The sequence below is a fragment of the Babylonia areolata genome, chromosome 9 (genome assembly GCF_041734735.1).
Source record: "Babylonia areolata isolate BAREFJ2019XMU chromosome 9, ASM4173473v1, whole genome shotgun sequence".
Lineage (NCBI taxonomy): Eukaryota > Metazoa > Mollusca > Gastropoda > Neogastropoda > Buccinidae > Babylonia > Babylonia areolata.
Window position 1 is genome coordinate 27,496,768 of NC_134884.1, and position 27,593 is coordinate 27,524,360.

Here is a 27,593-nt window from a genome sequence, read left to right on the forward strand (position 1 = left end):
AGGACAGGTTATGTGAAAGTTAGGGGGAAAATAGCTGTTAATGTCTTCAGTGAAGGGAGACTTGTTTGGAGCACAAACGTTAAAAAAACAACATAGGATAACATCTTGTGTCTGTAGCTCACTTGCACACGTGCGCATGCATGCACGCACACACACACACACATAAACACGCACATACACTACACACACACAGATACACACACACACACATGCAGGTTTGCTTTATTCGCATTTTATGCACTGACTTTGGTGAGAAGAGCCACTTGATGTTTTAATTCAAGACTAATGGGTTACACTGTGCTGTAGTGATGCACTGTCCCTAGGGGAAGCAGCCTGAATTTCAAAGAGAAAAATCTATTGTGACAAAAATGTAACACAACACAATACAATCAAGTGCCAGCCGTCCACTACAAACCTACAACCACATGCATGATTTGTGTGTGTGTGTTGCAGACGTCACCATAGCGACTGTCACGGGCCAGGCGGGGAGAAGCCAGGTCACCACCACAAGCGGCGCCACAAAGGTCGCAGTGGAGGGGGGCAGTCCAAAAGCGCCGGAGGTGGTGCCACAGTGATGGCAGGGGCGGCTGTTGGGGGAGTGGGGGGGATGCTGTCTCCCACAGTCACCACCACCACCACCACCACCACAGCCACAGCTCTGGCCCTGGCAGAGGACAGGAGTCGTGGGGTGTGCGGGGAGAGCCAGGACCGCCGCAACTACTACCTGGACCTGGCTGGCGTGGACAGCAGCAAACTGAACAACGCCACAACTACCACCCCCGCCCCCGCCAAGATGCAGAACGTGGACCAGGGTGGGGCAGGGTACCACCGCTCACGCTCCCACGACGTCAAGTGCGACAACGTGAAGCGCGAGTCGGACAGGATGCTGCTGCTTGAGAGCTCCTCCTCACCCCGTGGCGGGGCTGGAGGAGGGGGAGGTGGGTTTCCCCACCCCCACCACCACCACCACCACCTCCTCCAGCACAACCACCTCCGCTCCCGCTCGTTCGACCCTCAGGACAATGCCCCCAGAGCCGGCAAGACGACGGTGGTGCTGGGTGCTTCAGCCCCCGAGGGGGCAGAGGCCCCTACGAAGATCCCTGGCCCCGATTGCACGACCACAGGGGCGGTTGGTGGTGGCAGTGGCGGAGGAGGGGGGGTGGAGGGGTCGCCTCACAAGCACAGCCGGTTCCGGCCGGTCAGTCTGCCGGGGCACGTGCCCACCAGCGTGTCGCCGCACTACCACAGGCGGCACCGGCACCGGGAGAAGGACCACGACCTGGCCATGCAGCAGGTGGCCGCCTGGATTGAGCGGCAGCACGCCTGGGACCTGGAGGGGGGGGCCGGGGAGCGAGGGGGGGGAGTGATCGTGCAGCGCCACCACCACCACCACATCCATGAGCACCATCACCACCACCACTACCACCACTACTACGAGGCCTGACCAGCTCAGTGTTTGTGTGTGGGTGTGTTGGTTCAGGTGTTTGTGTATGCGTGTGCATGTGCACAAGTCCTCTTGTGCACACCGTCTTCACCACCACTACCATCATCACTGTGAAGCCTGACCAGCTCAGTGCATGTGTGTGGGGGTTGGGAGGGGGGTACTAGTTCGGGTGTTAGTGTTGGTGTGTGTATGCGTGTGCACGCGCACAAGTCGTCTTGTGCACCACCGCCTTCACCACCACTACCGTCACCACTGTGAAGCCTGACCAGCCCAGTGTATGTGTGTGTGTGTGGAGGGGTGTGTGTGTGTGTTGGTTTGGGTGTTGGTGTTAGTGTGGGTGTGTGTTTGCATGTGCATATGTGCAAGTCCTATAGCACACACCCCCTTCACCACCACTACCGTCACCACTGTGAAGCCTGACCAGCTCAGCGTGTGTGTGTGTGTGTGTGTGTCAAGTTTTGTTGTGTAGGTGTGTGCGCTTAAGTCCTCTTGTGTATGGATGCATGTTGATTTTTCGTTTCACTTTTTTGGAAATAAGGCCTGTGCGACCGTTTGAGTGTGTTGTGTGTGTGTGTGAATGCGTGTGTGCTCACGTTAATGTGCGTGTGTGTGTGTGAAAGATGAAGTCACCAGAGCATGGAAATACAATGTGGGAGAGCTTCAGATGTGTGGTGCACGTGACTGAAAATGTTGCTGCACAAGGGACACTTGCAAGAAAGGACACATTCTTGTATTTCACTTTTTTTTTCTGTTTTAATTCACACGAGTTTACTACCCAAGAGTGCTAGACCCAAGAGAAAGGAAAGAGAGACTAACAGTGAGTGAGAAACAAAGAAAATGACAATTCAGTGAGGAGCTACCTCCAGTAAGAAACAGGCCAAATGAGCACGCTTAGAAGCCCACAAAAACAAAAAAACCAACATAAGACAAGGCAGAGCTAAAAACTTGTATCAAGAGCCTGACCAGAAGCAAGCAGTTATTGCCTGTAGCCATGAACAGCATATGATTGGCTAGAGCAATGCTGACATGACTGGGCGTCTTATTACCGAGTTAGTCACAAAATTTGACTAAACAGATCAAACCAGCAGGCCTGCTTTGCATCGGCATGATAAGATATGGTAAAAGTATATATCACCAAACAGGGAGTATTATTCAAACTCCTCTTTATTGTTGTTATTTGGGGTTGGGGGGACTTATTGGGGAGTGGTGGTTAAATACTAAAATATCTGATGCTCAGAATATTTTAAGATTCAGGCATTTACACTGAAAAAGAAATGCAGCTGTGGTGATTAACCATGCTATTTTTTTTATATCAGAAGCTTATTTGAACAGGTGGGCAATGGAGATTGTAAACATGCTTTTAGTGGTATTTATAAATGAATAAAACAGTATTTGTGTTTAAATTTTGTAGCATTAGAAAGGGAGAAAGACCTGGAAATCCACCAGAGTATTCAGGCTCTTACTGACTCTTATGCCAGATGACGCCCTTTGCCTGTGCATTTCTCTCTCATCTGAACGATGTCCTGTGTTGCAGCTATAGGTTTTAATCTGTAGCACTGCTGGGAACTCACAGCTTGTCTTAAGATGGCAATGCTGATACATTCTGAGATTAGAAACTGCACCACATGCAATAGAAATTGGAACAATTGGACTGTCTTTGTCTTCTTCTTCTTCTTCTTCACCAGATTCGTCCAGGTCTGTCGGTTGTGTGTCAAAAACTGAACTGGCAGGAAAAAAATGTGGGCTTGCATGTAAATGAGTGTAGAGCTCACATTGAATATGCAACAAGTATGCAAGAGAAAAAAATGGGGGGTGGGGGGGGGGGAGAAAGAAAGAAAGCGTGAAAGAGCAACAAGGACTGATATTACCAGCGGGTGGATGTGTGTTCATGGAATGGACTTTATCTGTGGATGGAATGTTTCATGCAGTTTCATCTGGACATGCTTTAAACGGTATTTATCATCACTGTGGTCAGCGTCAAAACTTTGAACCATACAGCGTTGGGTTTTTTGTGGGGGGTTTTTTTGTTTGTTTTTGTTTTGGGGTTTTTTTTCTGGATAGCAGAGGTGTGCTGCATGGACTGGACTGAAAAATGGTGGGGACATTCACCCAGTGATATTTATTGTTTTTGTGTGTGTGTGTGTGTGCCCATGTTTGTGTGCACACAGAAAGACAGATGATGGGACTGACCATGCATGTGAGGTGGAGAGAAGAGGGCTGGGGTTTCTTTCAGCCAAAAATTTGAGGTCGTTAAATTTCCTTGTGGAGAAATTGTTGCATGTATTCAGAACTGGTCTTCAGTCTGTCCAGTTTGTGTGTGTGTTTTTGTTTTGTTTTAGGCAGACTGTTGTCCTTTTTTTCTTTTTCTTTTTTTTTTTTTTTTAGGAGAAAGGCTTGTTTTAATGGACATTGGGTGCTTCCCACTCTTCTCACTTTAGTGTTTACTTTAGATTTGGTGATTTATGTTGCCACCTACAGATGTATTTGTTGGATGCGCATCACCAACCTTTTAGTGAAGCGTCAGCAGCATAAAAAGAAAAAAAGTTGCAGATTTAGTTTTCTGTGAGGTTTATGTCTTACTGTTATGTCTGAATAATAAGCACAGTTTAAGCCTGAGTTTTGTTGCTGTTGTTGCTGTTTTTTCTTTTATTTCCTTTATTTGGTTTTTGTACTGAACTAATGGGGATGAGAATTAACCAAATAATGGTTTTTAATTTGTGAAAAGAAATTTCAGCGCTCACATGAATAATCAGCTTATAAAGATAACTCCCGTTGTTTTCCAAGACAAATTGTAAATTTTATCATCATTGCTCTTCTGTTGATTGGAATGTTTGTGTCATCTGTTTTCATTCTGTTGCATCCTCAACACCTTGCGGAAAGCTTTTAAACAAATTGTTTTTTTCCAAAAAAAACATTGAGAGAAAGAGTTTGCATGAAACCAGTTCAGTCCTTGAAGAATTTGCATCAACCAGTGGTGTACATAAGGAGTGGGCAGTGTTTTTTGTTTGTTTTTTGTTGTTTTCTTTTCTTTTCTTTCTGTTCTTTTTCTTTATCATGAACTGATGAAGGCAGTGTTTCTGATCACCAAAGTTGATGGGTGATGATGACAATTTCATGACTAATGGTTTGTGAGATACATATAACATCTTGTGGGTTGTGGGTCAGGAGGGGGACAGGGGGGGTGTGAATGCTACAAATGTGTTCCATCCCCCTTCTTCCCATTTCGCTTTCATGATGTTATCACTGGTGTAAATATCAAGGTTGGGGAGGGGGAGGGGGTGATCAAGTATTTCCCTGCCATGAGCAAACAGTGTGGCATGGTCACTCAGAGCCAGCGTGTTGCAATGTGTTTCAGTTTCCTACTCATTATGCTACCTCAGTATCGACACGGCTCCATAACACAGCCCTGCTGTGGGCCTGATCAGGCCCCTTAGTCATTGTCATGCCACCTTTCTCTGTGTGTGCGTGCCTGTGTGTGTGTGGTGAATGTGTTTTCTAGTTAGCCGGTTCATTTTGTGATGATGTGTGCTTACGGTGCTAGTTTTTATCTGTCAATTGTTGGGGTGTTTTTTTTTTTGTTGTTTTTTTTATCCATCTCATTTCTTTGAAGTCTTGAAGTAATGCTCACTGCTTGAAGCATGTGAAGAAATTAAGTTTGTTTGGGGTTTTTTTTTGTCTGTTTGTTTTTCTGATGTTTTTTTTATCTTAGCAGCAGCATGTGTACATCCTTTAGCAGTGTACATGGTTTTATTCACTGCAGCATTGGTAGTTAACTGGATACAGACTGTTAGTGTCACCTACACTGTCAGCTTACAGTTTATGGGGAGAGCTGTTTAAAAAATGTCCAACTAACATTATGATGTGCAGTTGACAACAGGTCAGACAGAAAGGGCAGATCAGACTTACCAACAACAAAAAAAAGAAAAGAAATTGAACAAAAGTTTTAAATGGTCCCTGAACCAGACATTAGAATAAGAATAATGTTTATTATCCCAGTAAGATAAATTGATAATCCAGTGTGATATTTGTAAGCCAGCTTTAAAAGACAAAGCTGTTTGTTTCACTAATAGTGAGGTAAAAAAAAAACGCCATCATGTTTAATTTTATTTTGTTGTTTTCATGAAGCATGGCCTTGAGTGCAACAAGTTGATAGTCAGTAAAATGTTTCTTGTGTTTCTAAGTTGGTGTGTCCACATCTCTTGGCAGATTTGGACAAGAGGTTTGTTGCGACAGTTAAGGAAATATTAACATGTTTTCAATGAAGAGTTGGTGTTTTCATGTCTTTGTTTTGTAGTTTTTTTTCCCCTGGAAAGGGAAAATTGTCATGACAAAGGACAATGTTGATGGTTCAAAGTTCTTTTTTTTTTTTTTTTTTTTCATTACTCAGCTGAGAAGTTCTTTTAGTTGGACATTAATTTTTGTACATAGTATTTCACCTGGGATTTGAGGTCATGGGCTGTGTGTGTGAGTGATGTACAGATTATTAATAGGGCTGACTTGAAAATGTACTCATTATTCTGAGGACTATGTTGACAAATCAAAGTGCATGACCAGTGTATATTTGAATGGTATGTACAGACACTCATTTGCTACCTACAGTGTACAGTTGTATTCAGTTCTGGCCATTGATGATAGCCATGTGATTTACTTCAGTTGTGTGTGGAAGAACCATGCAGAGTGGACACTGATCTGACTGTTGGCAAAAGAGCAGTTTTCTGTCATTATTTTGGTCAGTGTGTTCGGGCGTGTGTTCATTGCAGATCTAGGGGATGTGTGTGTGTGTGTGCACGCGTGCGTGTGCATGAAAGAAATATATCTTTGAAAATTTAAGCAAAAGGGTTTGAGCCAAGCTTTGTCTTTTACTTCTTTACACACACCTTTCCGGAATAAAATCCAACAGATATTTTTGAATAATTCAGGTGAGGTAGAAAATAGTAGAAACAAAAGGTCAGATGTATGTAATGTGTGTTTTATCAAGACACATAGGCCTCTAGTCAGACCAGAGTAACAACACAAAAGAGTACAAAACTTCAGTCGTTTTTGATGTCATGTGAACAGAAAATGTGAAACGTTCCAACAGGGAAATTCTCACATATTCAGGCCCGCACTACCAGACTGAGCAATATGGTGTACAAAACTGAAATTATTTTCCACAAATATTTTAACATGCTTTTGAATGTGTCTGTTGTGCAAAAAAAAAATATATATATTTATCCTAAGATACCCAGACTTGTTAATTTCGCTTTAGTACCATCCACTGCCCCCTCCTCCCTCCTCTTCCCTGCTGATTTAAAAGTGGGAAACATTCTGTGTATTTGCCCCAGTCCTAAACAAATTCTGAGCCTTCTTTCCAAACCCCCACCTCCCTCCCCTCTGTCTCCTATGCCCTGTACAGTCAGCTCTCTCTCCCCTTCTTCCAAATTTTGTTTTGAAAAAGTGTTTCAGATGCACAGAGTTGTTTTCGTGCACTTTGAGTTGGTGGGAGACTGTGATGACAATTTTGGTTTGGTTTTGCAATTTGGGGTGGGTTTTTTTTTTATGTCTTATGTGCTTGTGGCGTTCAGTTGTGGTCTGAGAGAGAGCAGCAGTGGCAGGCGACATGCTGTGGACACACTTGTGTATTGTTGCATGCTTTTATGTAAGGGCTTTGGGTGCGTGTGGAAGCTGGTTTTGTGTTTTGTTGAACCGATATTAAAAAGCTTGTACTTGGTTATCTGATTTGTGTTTGTGTGAAAGTAAATGTAAGAGAGAGAGGGTGGAAGAGGTATTTTGCATCATATAACACTCCACAACCCCCTTTTTGTCTTTTTTTTTTAAATTAAAACTTGTTTGTTTGTATTCAAATTTATGTCAGAGAGAAAAAGGGTGGGGGTGTAACTAAGTGGTAATTTGCATTGTATAAAATGCGACATTTTGTTATTTTTGAAACTTGTTCATAAAAGAAGAGCATAAGACAGAGTGAGATTATGAATAAATATCCAGAGTTGCAGAAGCGCCATGGCAAAGTGGCCAGTGTCATTGACTGACGATTGGTGGTCCATGCATGTGTCTTTGTAAGGTTTTCTGCCCATGGCTGGTGCGGCTCATGCTGACGGGGTCTTCAACAAGCATATGCTGCTAAGATGTTGAGGCAAGGTCATGGCTAGCACCACTGTCAGTACCTTCTTTCTTCTTCTTCTTCTTCTTCTTTTCTCTTCTTCTTCTTCTTCTTTTCCTTCATGTGTGAGGAGTCACTGGGGCGCCACATAGAACTGTTCACCAGATTCCTCCAGGTCTGTCAGTTGTGTGTGTCAGAGCCTGGGTTCTCTGTAGATGCTTTATGGTCAGTGCCACTGAACACCAAGCACTTAACATCGACTTCAAGACAGCTTTGATGAAACCCAAATCCTTCACTTTACTGATACCCTCAAACACAGGGTCAGCGAACTGATACCCAGACGATGGACGTTGCAGGAGCCTTTGTTAAGCAAAGCATGTGGCCGCTCAGTCAGGTTCAACCAGCACAGAATCCCACGGAATCTATGGAACGTAACACTTAGGTCGCCGACAAGACGCAGTCACCATAATGGTAACTGATCTAAGTGTCTTGTCCGAGCGTCCTTGAACCTAAACTGTTCTCTCCTTGGTTCGATCCACAACCTCTCGGAGAGCTAAACGGGGCAACGGCGTGACTTTTCTTTGATGACATCAGATACATAAACGCAGTTAATTAACAACCCCAAGGATAGCTCCGAAACAGACTGGCAAGTAACAAGATAATGCTCTTCTCTTCAGGGAACTTTATCACAAACCCGCGAATTATCCAAAAGAAGGGTTTTACAACATATTCCACGATCATACTCCAGCTGTTGGGTATCACTGGTTATCTTGAACTGCGTGCACGTGTGTGTGTGTGTGTGGAAAACATTTAAAATGATCACATTTACCGGGAGTAAACATGAACAGAGTCAGAATTCATTTTTTATTGTATTGTGGTCATTACTTTCAAATAAAATACTGTGTAAACCAGCTGATACAAATAAAAGTAAGTAAATAACACGAAAACCACTCGAAAACTGAAACCCAGCTAATGATTATTTTACACACAACTAACTCGAACTTTACCGGTTATTGGTTAACATGCATATATTGGTACTCGCAAAAGTAATTGTCCGAGATTAATATAACACATGCGTACAGTCAACTAGAAAGGTCAAGAAAAACTTAACAGTGACAAAACTTTTAAATACACCCCAGTACCAAACAACAAGATCACATCTTGCAGCAGCAGACCATGGAAGCAGAGACAGAAATCCAGAACTAAATACGTTTAAAACAACATAGAAATACCAGGGGTTAATATTGCCAAGCAGAATATCATACAGCATCAAACTATTATTTACTTGCACAGAAATGGAACATAATGTACTTAATTAATGAATGGTTTTTTTCTAAAGGTACGGGTATATGTATTACTCAGTCAGGGCGATCTCTGAACATGTGGATATCACCTGAAGATTTCTATTCAAACTCGTGTTTTAAATGTTTTGCGGACTGCGGAATCCATGGACAGAAATAAGCATAATTATGAATACCATACTTCTGCATGTATTGTTTCCTCAAAAACATTGGTTGGTGATGGTGGTGACCATTGGTATGAAGACCACTGCCCACAAGCTGGTCAGCCACAGCACGCCACAGGCACCTGGAATAAATATTTTTTTAAAAATTAAAGAACTTCTACGTTACATGGATAAGCCTCGAGAAAATAAATGTGACGCCACCATTGTCAAAAGATTATTCTCCAGGTGCCAGTTGCATTGCTTGGTTCTAACTTTTTGACAGTTACACGTGACTAAATGCCTACGTTGACCGAACTACGCCATTGGTCAGTTCCATACTACACACAGTTAGTAGCGGGTTACGACCATACTAGGCTCTTCCGTCCGAGCAATGCAACTGGCTCCAGGTATCGAAAAAGACGTGATATGCAGTAAATCTTGACACCAGTCAGTCAGACTACGAGAGCTCATCCAAAAGTCTTCACTTTCTCCGCAAAACAAAAATGGGAAGTCCAGCTTTCGTGAAAATGTCCGAATTCTTTTAAAGTACCCCAATCCCCCCGCCCCCCCGCCCCCTCTCTCTCTCTCTCTCTCTCTCTCCACATGGTTTTAGCCTTCTCAACCAAGAGTCAAATGCGTTTTGATAGCCTGACTGAGAAAAGTATGGTAGCAATGTGTGATCTTGCTGCTTTTCCCCAAATCCCGGATGTTTTAAAAACTTTGCCAGCGATATTTTGCTTCAGAAGGGGAAACAACTAGAAATCGCATGATGCTAACTCAGGACTGTAGGGTGGGTGAGGTAGAATTGGATGGAGTGTTCTTGTAGAAAGGTCACAGTGAACTTGGGCACTTCCGTTATCATGTGAAAGGACTTAAAAGGCGTTTTGCGCTGCTCTTGGGTGTACTACACAACTTCGGGCAAAACTTGACACACTTTCTACATAAGAACTAGCAGTCCTCGTATCTATTAATCCATCTACCCATCCACCCTTTTGTTTTCCCCTGATCCATGTATCCCCTACCCACATTCCATTCCTCACCTGAGCAGTGACCAGAGAACTGGTCATACAGGTAACCAACATCGCACACACAGCGCTGGACACAGAGAGAGTTACGGGCCCTGCACTGATCGCTGCTGGTACAATCCGACAAAATGGCCAGCTCTGAAAAACACAGAAAAAAAAATGCAGAAAAGGAACCTATTAAAAAATCAGAGATAATTCAACAACAGCGGAAAGGAAGGCAAGAAAAAAATTCTCCAGCCCATGAAGACTTGACAAATCCAAATACATTATCTGAATCAGAGAAGTTGGAAAGTATCTGGGCTTAAAGCCTCATAGACAGCCAACACCGACAATATCAAAAATCCCCTCAGATCAGAACGCAACTTTCACGATCTCGTGGCTCCCTTACAGGAGGCGAATTGTCCCGTCCTGGGAAAGAAATCACTGACTTTTAGCATCCAAGCTTGGACATGTTTTGCACCACAACAGCTCCCATTCCCAGCAGGACCGACAATGGCAGAGACGAGATGTGACACGTGGTTAACTAATTAACTTCAAACAAAGCACTAAGTGGTGGTCCTGACATGACTCCATCATGACCTCGAAATTAGAGGTAAGAAAAAGCCTCCACCTTCGGATGACTCCAGAATCTTCAAATGTGACATCATTAACGCTGTAATAATGTGTAGCATTATTGATTAATACTTGTGGTTGATACTACAGGCATGCATTACACGGCAAGTACGCAAACAAGCTTACAAGCACAAGATTAGAAAAAAAAATTCTAGAAATTGAGCACAACAAACAAAAACTTTTGAGGCTTAGCCCTACTCTCGGCTCGTGGATTTGATTCCCGAACAGACCGGGATTTTGGCTTCCCCATTCGCTAGAATGGTGGTCATTGTGCTAGTCTTCCGGATGAGACGAGAAAACGAGGTCCCATGTACAGCATGCACTTGGGTTTTGTGTACATGTACATTCGACGCAATGTCTTGTCATAATTCGCGGTTATGTTTGCTTCCTTAATCGGACCAACCTGCATGTCTTGATGGATTGTATATTTTCTTCAACTTTTTTTAAATTTTAGACTATTGTAATTATAAAGCCATTTGAGCAAAATCAATTGATCAGGCGCTATATAAATAAACAGTAGTAGTATTTGTTATTTGTTTTGTTTTTTTATCACAACAGATTTCTCTGTGTGAAATTCGGGCTGTTCTCCTCAGGGAGAGCGCGTCGCTACATTACAGCGCCACCTTTTTTTTTTCTTTTTTTCTGCGTGCAGTTTTATTTGTTTTTCCTATCGAAGTGGATTTTTCTACAGAATTTTGCCAGGAACAACCCTTTTGTTGCCGTGGGTTCTTTCACGTACGCTAAGGTAGTAGTAGTAGTATTTCCAGCAAGGGAGGCGGGTGTGCGGGTCGACCTTGACTGGCCATAAATGACCCAGCAGGGGGTTCGGGGTTGGGGGTAGGGGGGTTACTCCCAAGCTGCTACACCGGGTAAATTAAAGTGGACAATTGCTGGAGTCCACGGGGAACACTAACTCAGACCGGCGCAGCGACCAAGCAATTATTGTCGATAGTAGGGGGTGGAGCGGGGGATGGTTGGTGATGGATGGGGCTGGTTGGGGTGGGGAGAAGGGGCACTGCAGATAGTGTCCCGGCTGTGTGGGGTGGGATTGGTTGGGGTTGGGGGGAAGGGGCACTGCAGATATATATAGGCGAACTGGGATCAGGCTAATCGAGAACGCCAATTTATTCATTCACAGGCGAATCGGTAATTTATAGGCGAATCATAAAATGATGGGCGAACCGGGATGACACAGGCCACCTTCCAGAGTACGCCCTGCACTGCTGCTGACTCATCTCTGGTGTGTTCAGTGGAGCCTGTCAGTTCTGATTCAGCTTACACAGGACACTATCTGCAGTGCCCCTTCCCCCCCACCCCCACCCCAACCAATCCCACCCCACATAGCCGGGACACTATCTGCAGTGCCCCTTCCCACCACCCCAACCAATCCCACCCCACACAGCCGGGACACTATATGCAGTGCCCCTTCCCCCCACCCCAACCAGCCCCACCCCACACAGCCGGGACACTATCTGCAGTGCCCCTTCCCCCCACCCCAACCAGCCCCACCCCACACAGCCGGGACACTATCTGCAGTGCCCCTTCCTCCCACCCCAACCAATCCCACCCCACACAGCCGGGACACTATCTGCAGTGCCCCTTCCTCCCACCCCAACCAGCCCCACCCCACACAGCCGGGACACTGTCTGCAGTGCCCCTTCTCCCCACCCCAACCAGCCCCATCCATCACCAACCATCCCCCTCTCCACCCCCTACTATCGACAATTGCTTGATCGCTGCGCCAGTTAGTGTTCCCCGTGGACTCCAGCAATTGTCCACTTTAATTTACCCGGTGTAGCAGCTTGGAAGTAACCCCCCTACCCCCAACCCCGAACCCCCTGCTGGGTCATTTATGGCCAGTCAAGGTCGACCCGCACACCCGCCTCCCTTGCTGGAACTACTACTACTACTACTACTACTAATACTACTACTAATACTACTACTACTACTACTACTACTACTACTACTACCTTAGCGCACGTGAAAGAACCCACGGCAACAAAAGGGTTGTTCCTGGCAAAATTCTGTAGAAAAATCCCCTTCGATAGGAAAAACAAATAAAACTGCACGCAGAAAAAAAAGGGGTGGCGCTGTAGTGTAGCGACGCGCTCTCCCTGGGGAGAGCAGCCCGAATTTCACACAGAGAAATCTGTTGTGATAAAAAAAAACAAAAACAAATACAAATACTACTACTGTTTATTTATATAGCGCCTGATCAAATGATTTTGCTCAAATGGCTTTATAATTACAATAGTCTAAAATTTAAAAAAAAAGTTGAAGAAAATATACAATCCATCAAGACATGCAGGTTGGTCGGATTAAGGAAGCAAACATAACCGCGAATTATGACAAGACATTGCGTCGAATGTACATGTAAACCTAAGTGCGTGCTGTACATGGGACCTCGTTTTCTCGTCTCATCCGGAAGACTAGCACAATGACCACCATTCTAGCAAATGGGGAAGCCAAAGTCCCGGTCTGTTCGGGAATCGAATCCACGAGCCGAGAGTAGGGCTAAGCCTCAAAAGTTTCTGTTTGTTGTGCTCAATTCCTAGAATTTTTTTTTTATAATCTTTAATTTTTTTTAACGTTCATGGCTTTTTTGTATTGTTCTTGAATGAATGCAGTTTGTTCAAACCACTCTGTAGGCCACCTCTTAATTCGGGCATCATTCCCAAAGACGCATCCATAAGTAAATGACGCTCGGCTGTGTGATCCCAGCCTCCCCATTTGAGCCCATGACACACTCCACATCGGGACGTGCTACCAAGGGGTAAATCCCACAATGATTACTGATACCTCCTGATGGGTTTCGAACTTTCGAACCCTCGAAGTGCCAGTCATTGGTTTACGACACTAACCAGTTTCCACGCTAGCAGGTCAACATGGTCACTTTTATTCCTTCAGCTGGGGGAACATCCCACAATTTACCTCAGGTGGGTTTCGAACCCACCACCACCTGTCTGTCACCAGTCCACGATGCTAACCACTTTGCACGGTGGTGGCAGGTCATCATGGACACTTTTATTTTATTTTATTTTATTTTTTTAATCTCCTGTACCTGATTCAAAGCACTTGAACTAACCCAGCAGAGCTATAGTCGACCTCCAATTTTATTCACTTTTTGGGGGTGAGTTGGAGTTGGGGTTGGGGTTGGGGTGGAGGGTGGGGGGGTGGGGTGGGGGACTTGTGCTTGTAAGCTCGTTTGCGTACTTGCCGTGTAATGCATGCCTGTAGTATCAACCACAAGTATTAATCAATAATGCTACACATTATTACAGCGTTAATGATGTCAAATTTGAAGATTCTGGAGTCATCCGAAGGTGGAGGCTTTTTCTTACCTCTAATATTTCGAGGTCATGGTGGAGTCATGTCAGGACCACCACTTAGTGCTTTGTTTGAAGTTAATCCCCAAGTGACACTTCACAGAGCAGAAGAAGAAGAAGAAGGAGGGGGAGGAGGAGGAGGGGGGGGAGAACGAGGAGGAGAAGGAGGAGGAGAAGAAGAAGGAGGAGGAGAAGAAGAGAAGAACAACAACAACAACAACAACGACGACGACGACGAAGAAGAAGGAAGAGGAGGAGCAGGAGGAGGAGAAGGTGGAAGCCGGAGAAGAAGAAGACTTAAACATAGAGGAAGAGTGAGTTAGAGAGGGCAGAAGACTTACTGAGCTGACACTCCTGCTGGGTGAGGTTGGGGTAGAAGTCGGACGCACACTGACACTGCTGGTACTGACAGAACGAGTTGTCCAGCAGACAGTGGCTGTCCTCATGACACACCTCTCCGATCCCGCTCTCTGAACAAAGAACACGGAAACACAACAATGGCATGCGATGGATGCATTCAGCCACGCAAAGGCAAGCGAAAAACCCGCAAAAATAAAGATATAAAAAAAATAAAGATATCACACACACACACACACACATAAAACACACACACACACACACACACACACACACACACACACACACACACACACAGATTGATAAATACGACATTTAGGAAAACAGACTACAATACACAGCGTTCACTGATTATCAGAACGTGTTCACTTACATTTCCTTTGCCAAACTATGTTTCACTGCAATGATTCCTTTCACCACCAGTCAATTTTTATTTAACAGTCGCGCAACACACCTCATTGCCAGAAGCACAGAGAAGATGGCGTCTAAGAATAGCTGGGGATTCCCCTATGATGTGCACGAAATATGACCTAACCTACCTCTGAAAATTAAGAGTAGCCGGTTCGCGTATAACCGACCCATGATTTGGTCGCATTTCAGTGACATTGGAGCTCTAACTGTTTGGTCGTGCTGAAATGCGACACTACGTGTTGAAGGCATTCGGTTTTTGTGTCCTGCACCAAACTTTCTGCCACATCACGGGGTTTCAAAGGGTGGAACTGATCCCTGGGGACATGATGGAGATCATTTAAGGAAGCCTGGGCAAATAACTCAAGCTGCAAAAAGGCTGAGTGTGTGTAAAACAGGATGGCAATGATGAAGGATTTTTTTGTTTGTTTTTTTTGTTGTTGTTTTCCCTGGATGGCTGGAAACGGTACATAGAGGCTAACAAGAACTACAGCCAGTCGTGCTGATTGTCCATGTTGGCCGCGGCAGGATGATCCTCAACCATCAGCCCCGATTCAGAAACTATGACTCTGTGTGTTGTCGGGGCTGTACTGACTCAACATGATTTGATCTGATCCCCAGTTTTGATCCCCATGTCCAGCAAGACCATGCAGTCGGTCTCACGGGCTCTTTTTCCGCCACTGATTTTCACTTTTCCCAACCGAAGTCAACGAATAACCCCATTCACACCTGGCTGGAGTAAGCCGGAAGACCGGAGTGAAGTCACTTTCCCAAGGACACAACGCTGTGCCTGAAACGGGACCTAGAACCCTGATCATACTGATGACCACTGCATCAGATCTCTGAGGTCTAACCGATTCTGCCACGGCGCGCCTATCTTCCTGTGTGCGCGCTCAGTCAAAAACTAACCGGAGCTTACTATGATTATATGACTCAACGTGGGAATCAAACTTAAGAACTGAGCTGACGAACAAACAACAGGTCTTAGCCTGAAACGATGATAGGACATAGGAAGCCATACGGATGTTTCACTGACGTCCCCCTCCACCCCCACCCCCACCCCTCCACTCCCCCAACCCCCTTATTCTGATTATGATCTGATCATAAACATCGGCCTCTGCAGCACTGAGAAGCCTCATGACGAAGGGCCAAAATTCTGTCAAGGGGGCATGACCACGGTCGTACATCATTTTTATGGAAGCTCGTTTATCTCCCATTATCGTAAGCGCTGGAGTGGCCTTTCTCTCTGAATCATCTCCCTCTCCCCGTGCCCTCCCCCCTAACCACCTGTTCTGAGGAAAAACACTGTACCTAAAAATACCTTAACAATGTCAGGTGTTTTATCTTGTATACGTTCTCAGCGTTTGTATCTTCTGTGAGCGGGAGGAAGACAGCAGAATGGTGAAGACGCACTGCTGCCACTCAATACAAAGTCACAGTCCGTGAGGGTCTGGGTTCGAATCCTGCTCTCGCCCTTTCTCCCAAGTTTGATTGGAAAATCGAACTGAGCGTCCAGTCATTCAGATGAGACGATAAACTGAGGCCCCATTTGCAGCATGCACTTGGCGCACTGAAAAAGAACCCATGACAACGCGGCCGGAGAGAATGTCCTCCAGTCTGGCAAAATTCTGTAGAAGAAAATCCACTCCGATGGGTACACAAATACACAGTGCGCTGTGATGCACTCAAGGCCTGACTACACGCTGGGTTATGCTGCTGGTTAGGCATCTGCCTGGCAGATCATGTGAGTGTGTGTGTGTGTGTGTGTGTGTGTGTGTGTGTGTGTGTGTGTGTGTGTGTGTGTCAAGTGTGCGTGTCAGTGTGCCGGTGTGTGTGTGTGTGTGTGTGTGTGTGTGTGTGTGTGTGTGTGTGTGTGTGTGTTTCTTTGAAACTTTTATTATCCGAAATTCATTCACGGTCCCTCAGCAACAATCGCTTATCTAATTGGTGTATAATTGCACCATCCAGTATGGCGGGCCATGACCTAAACCAGCAACAACCGCCACGGTGATATAGTTTGTTTTTTATATCACATCGACACACACTCTCTCTCTCTCTCTCTCTCTCTCTCTCTCTCTCTCTCTCTTTATCTGTCCCCTTATATCTCTCTCCTCTTATTCTCCTCTAATTAGTGTTGTAAATGTCAATTTACCATTCACTATGATGTATCCATGACTATAATATGCATGCTGCACTGATATAGAATGATTCCCCCCCTTTGTTTATGTTACTGTTTCCCCTTCGAGGGCTGGATGGGAAAAAAATATTTTGCTTACTGTATTACCCTCAGAAAATAAAATTTATTCAATTCAATTCAAAATTTATTCAATTCAATTCTCTCTCTCCGTGACTCACTTTCAAAGCAAGCAGCCCTCCAGGGAAACCACCCGTCAGCGCACAGACACCGAGAGGACTGGTCCTCAGCAGTTATGTCCCTTCCGCACACCATTCCTCCATCCTGCACACAGCTTGCCTCCCCTTCGCACGGCTGACCGAAACCTGTCTTCAAATCTGTCCGGGATCACCAGAACAAAAGGTAAGTATGACAAGACATAATTATGAAGATTGGAAACACACACACACTCTCTCTCTCTCTCTCTCTCTCTCTCTCTCTCTCTCTCCTAAATTCACATAAAGAACGGAATTGGTACTAGTAATGCACTTCAGTGAAAAAAGAAACAAAATTACAACTGAAGTAGTCACATGAACAAATTTGCCAGAGTTGAAATATAAAACAAGAGGCAAAGCCCTAATGACTCACCAGTGCTTCGCGCTTTACCCAGTAAAGGAATCATGAGGAGAAAAAAAAAAGAGTGCAAGAATTCGTTAAAAAGTGTTATATATTAAATATGGTAAACAACAGCAACTTGAAATAAAACAACAACAAAATATATACATATGTATGTACACACACACACACACACACACACACACACACACACACACACACACATATATATATATATATATATATATATATATATATATAATAAGCTTGGGAGAAGAAAAAGGGGCATTTAAGCTGGATCGAACCATGCATGTTCAGTTCCAAAGCAAGCAGACTAATTCCCACTGCTGCGATGCATCTGACGTCATTTCACTGAATTTGATACTTAAAGCAATGTTCACATTTTCTTCTTCGTGTGATAAATAGATGTGATTGTACTGGACGTTTAGGAAGACAATAATTTGTAGACACAGACTTGGTAAGTTTGTGAGATTTAATATATCTCAGAAAAGATCGACGAAGTAACAAAAACGTTACTCAAGACAACAAGGGAAGGAACTCCTAACCCTAACAACAGACAAGGAAGATAACTATCAAAAGAAACTCGAATGACGTAAGTTCCGCGAGTCGCAACAGACGTAATGGCGCCCTTTAAATCATGTTTTTTTGTGTGTGTTTATCAAATCACGATTATTCTTTTATTTCGGCGGTAAAGGAGATCGACGTTGCCATCGCTTCACAGCACATCTTCGCGATCGCTTCGATTTTTCTTTCACAATGTTCATTCCAGTTAATTCAGTGTCCACTTTAGGATAATATTGATATGCAGTAAACACGTCGATGGTATAGTTATTTTCACTGTACGTGTTCTGTCCAGAATTTATATTTCTTTCCTTCTACTTGTGAACAAGAAAAACGAGGTCATGTCTCCTCACCAACTACCTTCACTACCTTCCAGCAAGTCAGTGGGAAGCGGTTCTTAGAATTATCGGACTTCGGAACGCACCTTTACGAAATAAAACTGTTAATCATACGGAAATACTCCTCAATCTGGAGACTTGCAACCTATTTTTGGTATGACTGTGAAGATTTTTTTCATACTATGTTTAAGCCAAATTTGGTATTGGCAGACAATTTCCAGAGAAAATGACAATGTTAAAGTTTACCACGGACACACAGACACACATTCACACACAACCGAACACCGGGTTAAAACATACTTTGTTTACACAAGTGGGTCAATAAAATGATGACCAGATTCTTGTACATACACACGCGGAAAACAAGGGTGGCTCAATCACGCATGTGGAACTCTTCCAGGTGTTAGACAAGCATACCGTCGGTAAATGCCAAGGTCACTTTTGCATCCACACAGACTCTGGCCATAAAATTCTTTCATAACTAATTTGAAATTCCACAACCCACTGGGCGGAAGGGTTAGCACAAGTTTAAAAGTGAAAACAAGTTTGTTTGCCTTTTTTTGTTGTTGTTTGTTGTTTGTTGGTTTTGTAATGCTGGATGCAGGAGTAGTCTTCAAGTTGTTTCGACAGTAACTGCTGGACCACTACTCGATCCCCCAACCCCAACCCTACTCTCTTCTCCTCAACCCTTTCTTCACTCCCTTTCCTTTCAAAAGGAAAACAATGTATATGACATTCTGACATGATAAAGCATCTCATCATTTCATCAGGGTGTATCTGGACTTAATACACTATCTATTGAGGGGGGTGTAGGGGGGGTAAACATGCCGTTGTTTTGCTGTTGCTGTTGTTATTGTTCATTTGTTGTTATTTTGTTTTGTTTTTTGTTTGTTTTTTGTTTTGGGGGGTTTTTGTTTTTTGGTTTGGTTTTGTTGTTATTTTTTGTTTTGTTTTTTGTCTGTTTTTCGTTTTGTTTTTGTTTGTTTTTTGTTGTTGTTTTGTTTGTTTGTTTTCAGTTTGTTTTGGGGTTTTTTGGTTTGTTGTTTTTTTTTTTGGGGGGGGGGTTGTTTTTTTCTTTTTGTGTTGTTTTTTTACTAAATGGATCAACTCACTGGCGCCGTAGCCGCCATTACAGAAGTCCGTCTGGCAGCAAATCCGGTTTCCAATGCAGTTCAGAGCACTCGTGCAGCCTTTCTCCACAGTGCTCTCCCCTGCCACGTAACTGTAGCACCGATCCTGGACAATAGATGACATGAAGTGAAAAATGATGTGGACACTCTTCACGAATAAGCATTGCCTGTTTTCTTTTTGCATACAAGATAATGAATAATTTGTCTTTGCACCGTATTCCTGGGATACAAAACAGGTACAAGGGAGGCCACAAATGCGCGCCGCTGAGCACGAGTGGTCTGCTCATCTCAGCTGTCACAACCCAAGCATTGTCAGGCAAATGAGCACTGGTTTTGGAAAAAGGGTTGTGTATAATAGCCTTTACTTGGATTTCCGAAGAGATCCCATCCATCACTCGTTGACCAAATTAAGTTCGATATATACAGAGAGTCAAGAATCTTGGCACATGCTGTCTCTTGATGGAAACGGGACCAGGAGGGTTCAGTCAGAAATCCTAGCCGCCTAGAGGGACGGACAGAAGAGGATCTTGAAATACACTGGATTATTGCCAATCTTTATGAAAAGATCATTTTTTTCAAGATTTAGTTTTCTGATGCGTGTGTGCCTGGAATGATTTGAAATATTTTGACATATTGAGTGATGAATTATAAAGAGGAAACATTATAAATAGTTTTATTGTATGTCTATTGGTGCGCCTTCCGAGTGAATGGAGTGATGGGTGACCGTGGAGTATCAATGAGAGAGAGAGGGAGAGAGACGTACCTGGTAATCTTGACACTGTGTCTCTGTCCCGTTGGCCAAACAGCCTATGTTTGCTGAGTGCACATCTGGCCTGAAGGTGCTGTCACAGCTGTAGCACTGTAAACTCTCTGAAACAATACATCACGTGCTGCACTTGCCAAGCAGAGTGGTCTAGAGTCAACGTAAGTGTATAGGCAATTCTGTGTATAATCAACCCATCCTGTCTGAAAGTATACAGGTCTACTTTTTGAGACCTTGACAGCACCGCGTTGTTGTTTTATTCAGAAACAGTACATACATCAGTGATGTTTTGCACTCCCAAAGAGAGGCAATGCCTCACTGGCTGATAGCCTTTGTCCCCAGCCGTCATTATGGCTCACGTATGATTCCCGCTGATTTAAAAAGAAAGGAAAATGTGCACTCTTCACAAATATCAACAACAGGAGGGACTGTCACTCTTGTTCAACCACAGCACTCAGATGCAACTGGAAGCATATGTCCGTGATGAAAATCTCGATTCACAGCAAACCCGGGCCATACCGTGGAATTAACTTGAGTCCAGCAAGAGTAGCCTGCATCTCAACAGCTGTGTTTTCCGCATCGTATTATCACCAGTACAGTAGATCGAGCGTGTCAGGGGAAAAAAGTCAGTTCAAGAAAAATCGACCTGTGTTCCATTTTGGGACGTACCGCCATGAAAGTCTGATTCTTTCAACAACTTGAATTGTGATGAGCGGATCGGACGCGCTCTCTGAACTTTTAGATCGCGATGTCTTCTCCGTAATTCAAGTCAAGATGTCCAGAGGTGTGCACACTAATTAAGTCACCGACTGTAAAGCAGACACCATTCGAACTTCTCTTTGCGCTTCAAGTTATCTTCGGTACGAAAAAAAATCATAAGCTACTCATTCAGATGTCACCCCGTCTAAACCGTTTTTAGGAACTATTTCCATAAATCTTTCAGGGACATTTTGAACAGTCTAAAAACAGTCAGAAGATCAGTTGTATCGCTATACATACAACATTTCACCCCGTCTAAACCGTTTTTAGGAACTATTTCCATAAATCTTTCAGGGACATTTTGAACAGTCTAAAAACAGTCAGAAGATCAGTTGTATCGCTATACATACAACATTTACCTTTGAGGATGGAGGAAATAAAACTTTCTCTGCTATTACCACTGTCTGAGTTTCTTCCCTTCGACCATTTCTTTCTCTGTGTGTGTGTGTGTGTGTGTGTGTGTGTGTGTGTTATTTTCTACGTTACTCTATGTCTGTCTATATGTCTGTCCGTCTGTCTCTTTTTTTTCCAGTTACTCTCTTTCTCCACTTCTCTCGCCACCCATCCCCCGCCCCCATCATTCTCGCCATTCCATTTGCTTGGCTTCTTGCACACTGAACACAGTTCATCATGATAAAAACATCTTTTTGGCCGTATTCATCGGGTGCCTGCATGGCTCAGTTGGGTCATCGCCGTTCTCACAATCAGAAGGCTGTGAGTTCGAGTCTCCGGGCACGCCCAAAATGTGAAGAGTAGGAATTTAGAATATAATGAAACAAAACAAAAATATCAACGTATAAAAAAAATAATCATAAATCAAATAAATAAATAAAAGCCGGTAAAACAGAAAATGGAGACAAGAAAAGAAAAAAACCCACCCAAAAACAAAAAAATACACAAAAAACCCCGTAGAATGTTAAAAAACAAACTGGATCAAAAATGAAACTTAGTTTTTGGTGGTTGTTTTTGTGTATGTGTGTAACTAAGTGGGGTGAGGAGACAGACAAGATAATGGAAGAAATATTTTTTTGCGAGTTCAGTCTTCAGTCTCTCACTCTCTCAGTAAACAAACAAAAAAAACAGACACAAGGAATTTTTCCCTGAGCCAATTATAATTATTAAAACCAAGAAAAAAAATCTTTCATTCACGCTCTCTTCATCCTGAAAAAAAATAATCTTAAAAAACACAGGAACAAATGTCTTGACTATCACAAGTCAAATTTCTTTGGAAAAACCTGATGATCCAGTCCCAGGATCGCCTCAGTCCTAGGCTGGACAGCAGCCTACTCACAGTAGTGTCCACTCACTCGTGGGAAAACTCGGGCACCTCCTCAGTGAACATTTCAGTTCAAGGTCCCTCCACTCCGTGGCCAGTCACATGGAGCCCTGACAACACTTTTTCCAGTTCTTAGCTCTCGACACACTCCATTTGAATTATTCCTTCTAGCTAATTCTCAATGTTCCCCCTTCATGTACTGTTCCCTTATTTTATTCTATTATATTTGTTATTCTTTCACACAACTCATGCATTCATACAATTTTCCAATTAACAATACAATATTCATTCATGAGTCACGTCTTATAAATTACACAAATACACAAAAAAGTATTGATTTATCAAAAAGCAAACATTTCAAAACTAACAGCAAAAACTACTATATTCACAAACTATTCAATCATTAGTTACATTTCGAATAAACAATAAAATAAATTTTCCCACCTGATGTTCGGAACATTCAAGGCACACAGACCACATCACATCACCCGAGCTCTGATGCATTCAGACTGACACAACAGCACATACATATACGCACACACAAACATGAACATGCACAGCTCACGATTCACCCACACTTACCACGTGCAAAACATTTTCACATTCATACAGGTACTCGGAATGTACAAACAAAAATTTCGTTCTTCCTCTGGCCACAGGCATTCGAAACTCACTCTGTCACAATGTGATTTTGGAGATCCTCTTGAAATCTACGTAAGTGTGCCTCTGTGTGTGTGTGTGTGTGTGTGTGTGTGTGTGTGTGTGTGTGTGCCGTGGAAGCTGCGATACGTAGCCTAGAAATGAGTGTGTGGAGGAGGGGGGTAGAGAGGGTGCAGGGTAATGTGTGTGCGTGTGTGTGTGTGTGTGTGTGTGTTGGGGCTCATGTACGTTTATGTGTATTTGACTGTGCTTTCATATCTGTGAAACTGAATGTTTGGTGCATATCTGTTATGCATATGTGTGTGTATGTGTGAATGTGTGCCAGTCTGCATGTTTTACATTTATTTGCTTATTTATCATCATTGTTGTCTTTTCTAAATTTATTTATATTATTATTATTATTATTACTTTTTTTTAAATTGTTATTTATTTATTTATGTACGCTTGTAGTTGACTTCATCCAGTTTTTGTGCCTTGTACATATTATTATTAGTAGTAGTAGTTCTTTTTTATGTATTTATCTATTATTTATTTACCTTTTTTGTTTCTCAAGGCCTGACTAAGCACGTTGGGTTGCGCTGCATGTCAGGCATCTGCTTGGCAGATGTAGTGTAGCGTATATGGATTTGTCCGAACGCAGTGACGCCTCCTTGAGCTACTGAAACTGAAACTGTGTGTCTGCGTGCGTGTGAGAGTGTGTGTGTAATATGCACGTATACAGACCCTACTGTTTATGTTATATGTTTTTCATGGGGATAAGGGATGAGAGAATGGATAGAGAACAGGGTCGGGGTTTGTTTTGTTTTTTTGGGGGGGTTGTTGTTGTTGTTGTTTTTTTGGGGGGAGAGGAGGGGAGAGGAGGGGGGGAGAAGGGAGAGAGAGAGAGAGAGAGAGAATCAGTGAACGGGAGGACCATCTCCAGTTCATATATGGGAGACTATCGAAATAAAACTTTCTCTGCTATTACCACTGTCTAAGTTTCTTCCCTTCGACCATTTCTTTCTCTCTCTCTGTGTGTGTGTGTGTGTGTGTGTTATTTTCTACGTTACTCTATGTCTGTCTATATGTCTGTCCGTCTGTCTCTTTTTTTTCCGGTTACCCTCTCTCTCCACTTCTCTCGCCACCCATCCCCCGCCCCCATCATTCTCGCCATTCCAATTGCTTGGCTTCTTGCACACTGAACACAGTTCATCATGATAAAAACATCTTTTTGGCCGTATTCATCGGGTGCCTGCATGGCTCGGTTGTGAGTTCGAGTCTCTGGGCACGCCCAAAATGTGAAGAGTAGGAATTTAGAATATAATAAGACAAAACAAAAATATCAACGTAAAAAAAAAAATAATAAAAAAAAAATCAGAAATCAAATAAATAAATAAAAGTCATGAAATATGAGCCGGTAAAACAGAAAATGGATACCAAAAAAAAACCCCAAAAAACACACCCAAAAACAAAAAAAACCCAAACAAACAAACAAAAAACCCGTAGAATGTTGTCAAAAAACAAACTGGATGAAAAATGAAACTTAGTTTTTGGTTGTTGTTCTTTTGTTTGGTTTTTTAATAGTGTGTATGTGATTTTGGAGATCCTCTTGAAATGTACGTAAGTGTGCTTCTGTGTGTGTGTGTGTGTGTGGGTGTGAGTGAGTGTGCCGTGGAAGCTGCGATACGTGGCCTAGAAATGAGTGTGTGGAGGAGGGGGGTAGAGAGGGTGCAGGGTAATGTGTGTGTGTGTTGGGGCTCATGTACGTTTATGTGTATTTGACTGTGCTTTCATATCTGTGAAACTGCATGTTTGGTAGATATCTGTTATGCATATGTGTGTGTATGTGTGAATGTGTGCCAGTTTTCATGTTTTACATTTATTTGCTTATTTATCATCATTGTGGTCTTCTTCTTTTTTTCTTTTTTAGTATTACTATTATTATTATTACTTTTTTAAAATTATTATTTATTTATGTACGCTTATAGTTGACTTCATCCAGTTCTTGTGCCTTATACATATTATTATTAGTAGTAGTAGTAGTTCTTTTTTTATGTATTTATCTATTATTTATTTACCCTTTTTTCTCAAGGCCTGACTAAGCGCATTGGGTTACGCTGATGGTCAGGCATCTGCTTGGCAGATGTGGTGTAGCGTATATGGATTTGTCCGAACGCAGTGACGCCTCCTTGAGCTACTGAAACTGAGGATGGAGGGGAAGGTTGTTGCCCTAGGCGTGAACGGACATTTTAGGGTGTTATGCCCAGCAACTGAATTAAATAGTTCTGTTTTATCTATTCATTCCTCTTTGTAAGTCATGTGATCAAGCGTCTCGTTCTTCAAACGAAAAAAAAAAAGTATATGACAACACTATCAAAAGCAATGCACGTCATCAGCTCCATGCTTTGGTCTTGTTTGAAACAACGCAAAATGTATAAAGTGCAGTGCGAAAGAATCAACAGATGACAGGACAGGTAGACAATATCAAACAAGCTATCCACATAATCAGCACCTATAATGTCTAGAATTCCCAGCTGTCATTTCCCGAATCATGAAAAGGTGAGCACCGAGGACGTACCTGTAGGTTTGAACTGAAGGACTATCCACAACAAACCTATGACCTTCGGACCTGAGCAGCCTGCAGTCCTGTCCATCATGCTGAAGCCGCTGACAACAATGAACACACACACACATACACACACACATACGCACGTACGCACGCACGCACACACATTTAAATTCACTGCATAAAAATATTAACACATTTGAATGAAAAAAGAAACAAAACCACAATCGAACAAAGAAGTAGTAAAATAAGCAAATAAAATAAATCGTTGTATGCATGCACTCACAAAACACACACACACACACACACGCACGCACGCACGCGCACACACACACGCACGCACGCACACACACACACACACACACACACACACACACACACACACACACACACACACATTTTGAATTCAATTAAAGAAAATGTTGGTATATTTGAAAGAGAAAATAAAAAGAAGAAACAAAAGTGATTTATGAAGAAGAAAAAATGTGCAAACGAACAAATACGTAGTCAAATAAACAGATATGTCTCAATTGAAATCAACGAAAATAGATGATAGGCTTATCATGCACACACGCAGAAAACTGCATGCGCACACGCGCACACACACACACACACACACACACACACACACACACACACAATAATGGTATATTTGAAGAGAAGAAAACAAAAACAAGAGCTATATCTGAAAAAAAAGAAACAGTCGTACAAACGAATAGATAAGTGGTTAAATAAACAGATGTCTCAACTGTAATCAATGAAAATAATTTAGCTTATTATGCATAGTCGCACAAAATGCACGCACGCACACAGGCACACAGACGAAGATACACAATCTCTCTTAAACACACACACACACACACACACACACACACACACACACACACACACACACTACGCCAGACAACTAACGCAGAAGGTACACCTCACCTTTGTGTGAAATGTGCACGCAGACACAACGAACCTTGTGGAAACAATGTACACACATACAGGTATACTACGAAGACTGAAGGTGACTATGACTGTTTGGCTGAACGCTTTCGAACCACACCTTACGACTTGATTTCACACACCCAACCACCCACCCACCTCCCTCCCATAGTCTTCCTGCTAACTCCCTCTCTCCTCCACACACACGCACACGCACGCACGCACACACACACGCACGCACAGACACACGGCACACACACACACACACACACACACACACACAAACAAACACACGCACGCACGCGCACACACACACACACGCACACACACACACACACACTCACACACGCACGCACGCGCACACACACACACACACACACGCACACACACACACACACACGCGCACGCACGCACGCACGCACGCACGCACACACACACACACAACACACACACACACACACACACACACACACACACACACACACACACACACACTCCCTTCTCCCTCAGTCCTCCGCGTCCTAATTTTCAATCCCATCCCATGTTACTGACACGCTTAATTAATTGAAAATTGGCCAGCCACGGTAATTAAGACAAGGAAATCTACCTTCTCCCGGTCTGTCGTTGGCTGGGCTTCACGCGGCAAGTTATGTGGTGACGTCTTTGTCCTTCGAGCTGTTGTAATGACGTAATCAGGGGCCGGGCGATGATGTGTTGTATTGTATTGTATTGTATTGTTTTGTATTGTCACAACAGACTACTGATTACTCTGTGTAAAATTCGGGCTGTTCTCTCCATGGAGAGCGCGTCGCTACACTGAGAGCGTCACCCCTTTCTTTTTCTTTTCTTTTTTTTTTTTTTTTTTTTTTTTTTCTTTTTTTTTTTTTTTAATTCCTGCCCGCACGGCAATTTTATTTGTTTTCCTGTCGAAGTGGATTTTTCTACAGAATTTTGCCAGGGACAACCCTTATTTCACGTGCGCTGAGTGCATGCTACACACGCCGGGACATCGGTTTATCGTCTAATCCGAGTGACTATAGCGTCCAGACCACCACTCAAGGTCTGGTGGAGGGGGCAGGAAGGGGGGGGGGGGGATACTGGCGACTATGGGATTCGAACCAGTGCGCTCAGATTCTCACTGGTTCGAATGTAGCAAATATGGATTAAAG

At 43.3% G+C, this 27,593-nt stretch overlaps 2 protein-coding genes across 7 annotated transcripts in view; one reads left to right on the forward strand and one right to left on the reverse strand.

Annotated features, from left to right (window-relative positions):
- Positions 1-2,506, forward strand: part of LOC143286177 (uncharacterized) — a 180,234-nt gene extending 177,728 nt beyond the window's left edge. For all 5 annotated transcript variants that reach the window (XM_076593795.1, XM_076593796.1, XM_076593797.1 and 2 more), the window contains one exon: positions 454-2,506. In XM_076593795.1, the coding sequence (XP_076449910.1) occupies positions 454-1,444 (991 nt within the window). In that variant the 3' untranslated portion in view covers positions 1,445-2,506. The remainder of the gene's footprint in view (positions 1-453) is intronic.
- A 5,943-nt stretch (positions 2,507-8,449) lies between these two features.
- LOC143285807 (uncharacterized) lies at positions 8,450-26,481 on the reverse strand. Of its 2 annotated transcripts, none has more exons than XM_076593236.1 (8): positions 26,425-26,481; positions 25,507-25,586; positions 20,255-20,361; positions 19,474-19,597; positions 17,069-17,224; positions 14,290-14,418; positions 10,026-10,148; positions 8,450-9,128 (listed from the first exon to the last, which is right to left on the reverse strand). In XM_076593236.1, the coding sequence occupies exons 2-8, from the start codon at positions 25,583-25,585 to the stop codon at positions 9,043-9,045; spliced, it is 804 nt and encodes a 267-aa protein (XP_076449351.1). In that variant the 5' UTR covers position 25,586; positions 26,425-26,481; the 3' UTR covers positions 8,450-9,042. The 2 variants fall into 2 exon arrangements, with proteins under 2 accessions (XP_076449351.1, XP_076449350.1); XM_076593235.1 differs by having other exon boundaries at positions 25,507-25,595.
- Positions 26,482-27,593: the final 1,112 nt, after the last annotated feature.

What these genes read in the sequence shown, in the direction of transcription:
- LOC143285807 (XM_076593236.1), bottom strand. Translation starts at nt 25,585, where the DNA reads ATGATGGACAGGACTGCAGGCTGCTCAGGTCCGAAGGTCATAGGTTTG. An exon ending in CCTTCAGTTCAAACCTACAG is followed by an intron (nt 20,362 to 25,506) that starts GTACGTCCTCGG and finishes GTATTGTTTCAG; the next exon opens with AGAGTTTACAGTGCTACAGC. An exon ending in TAATGGCGGCTACGGCGCCA is followed by an intron (nt 17,225 to 19,473) that starts GTGAGTTGATCC and finishes GATCCCGGACAG; the next exon opens with ATTTGAAGACAGGTTTCGGT.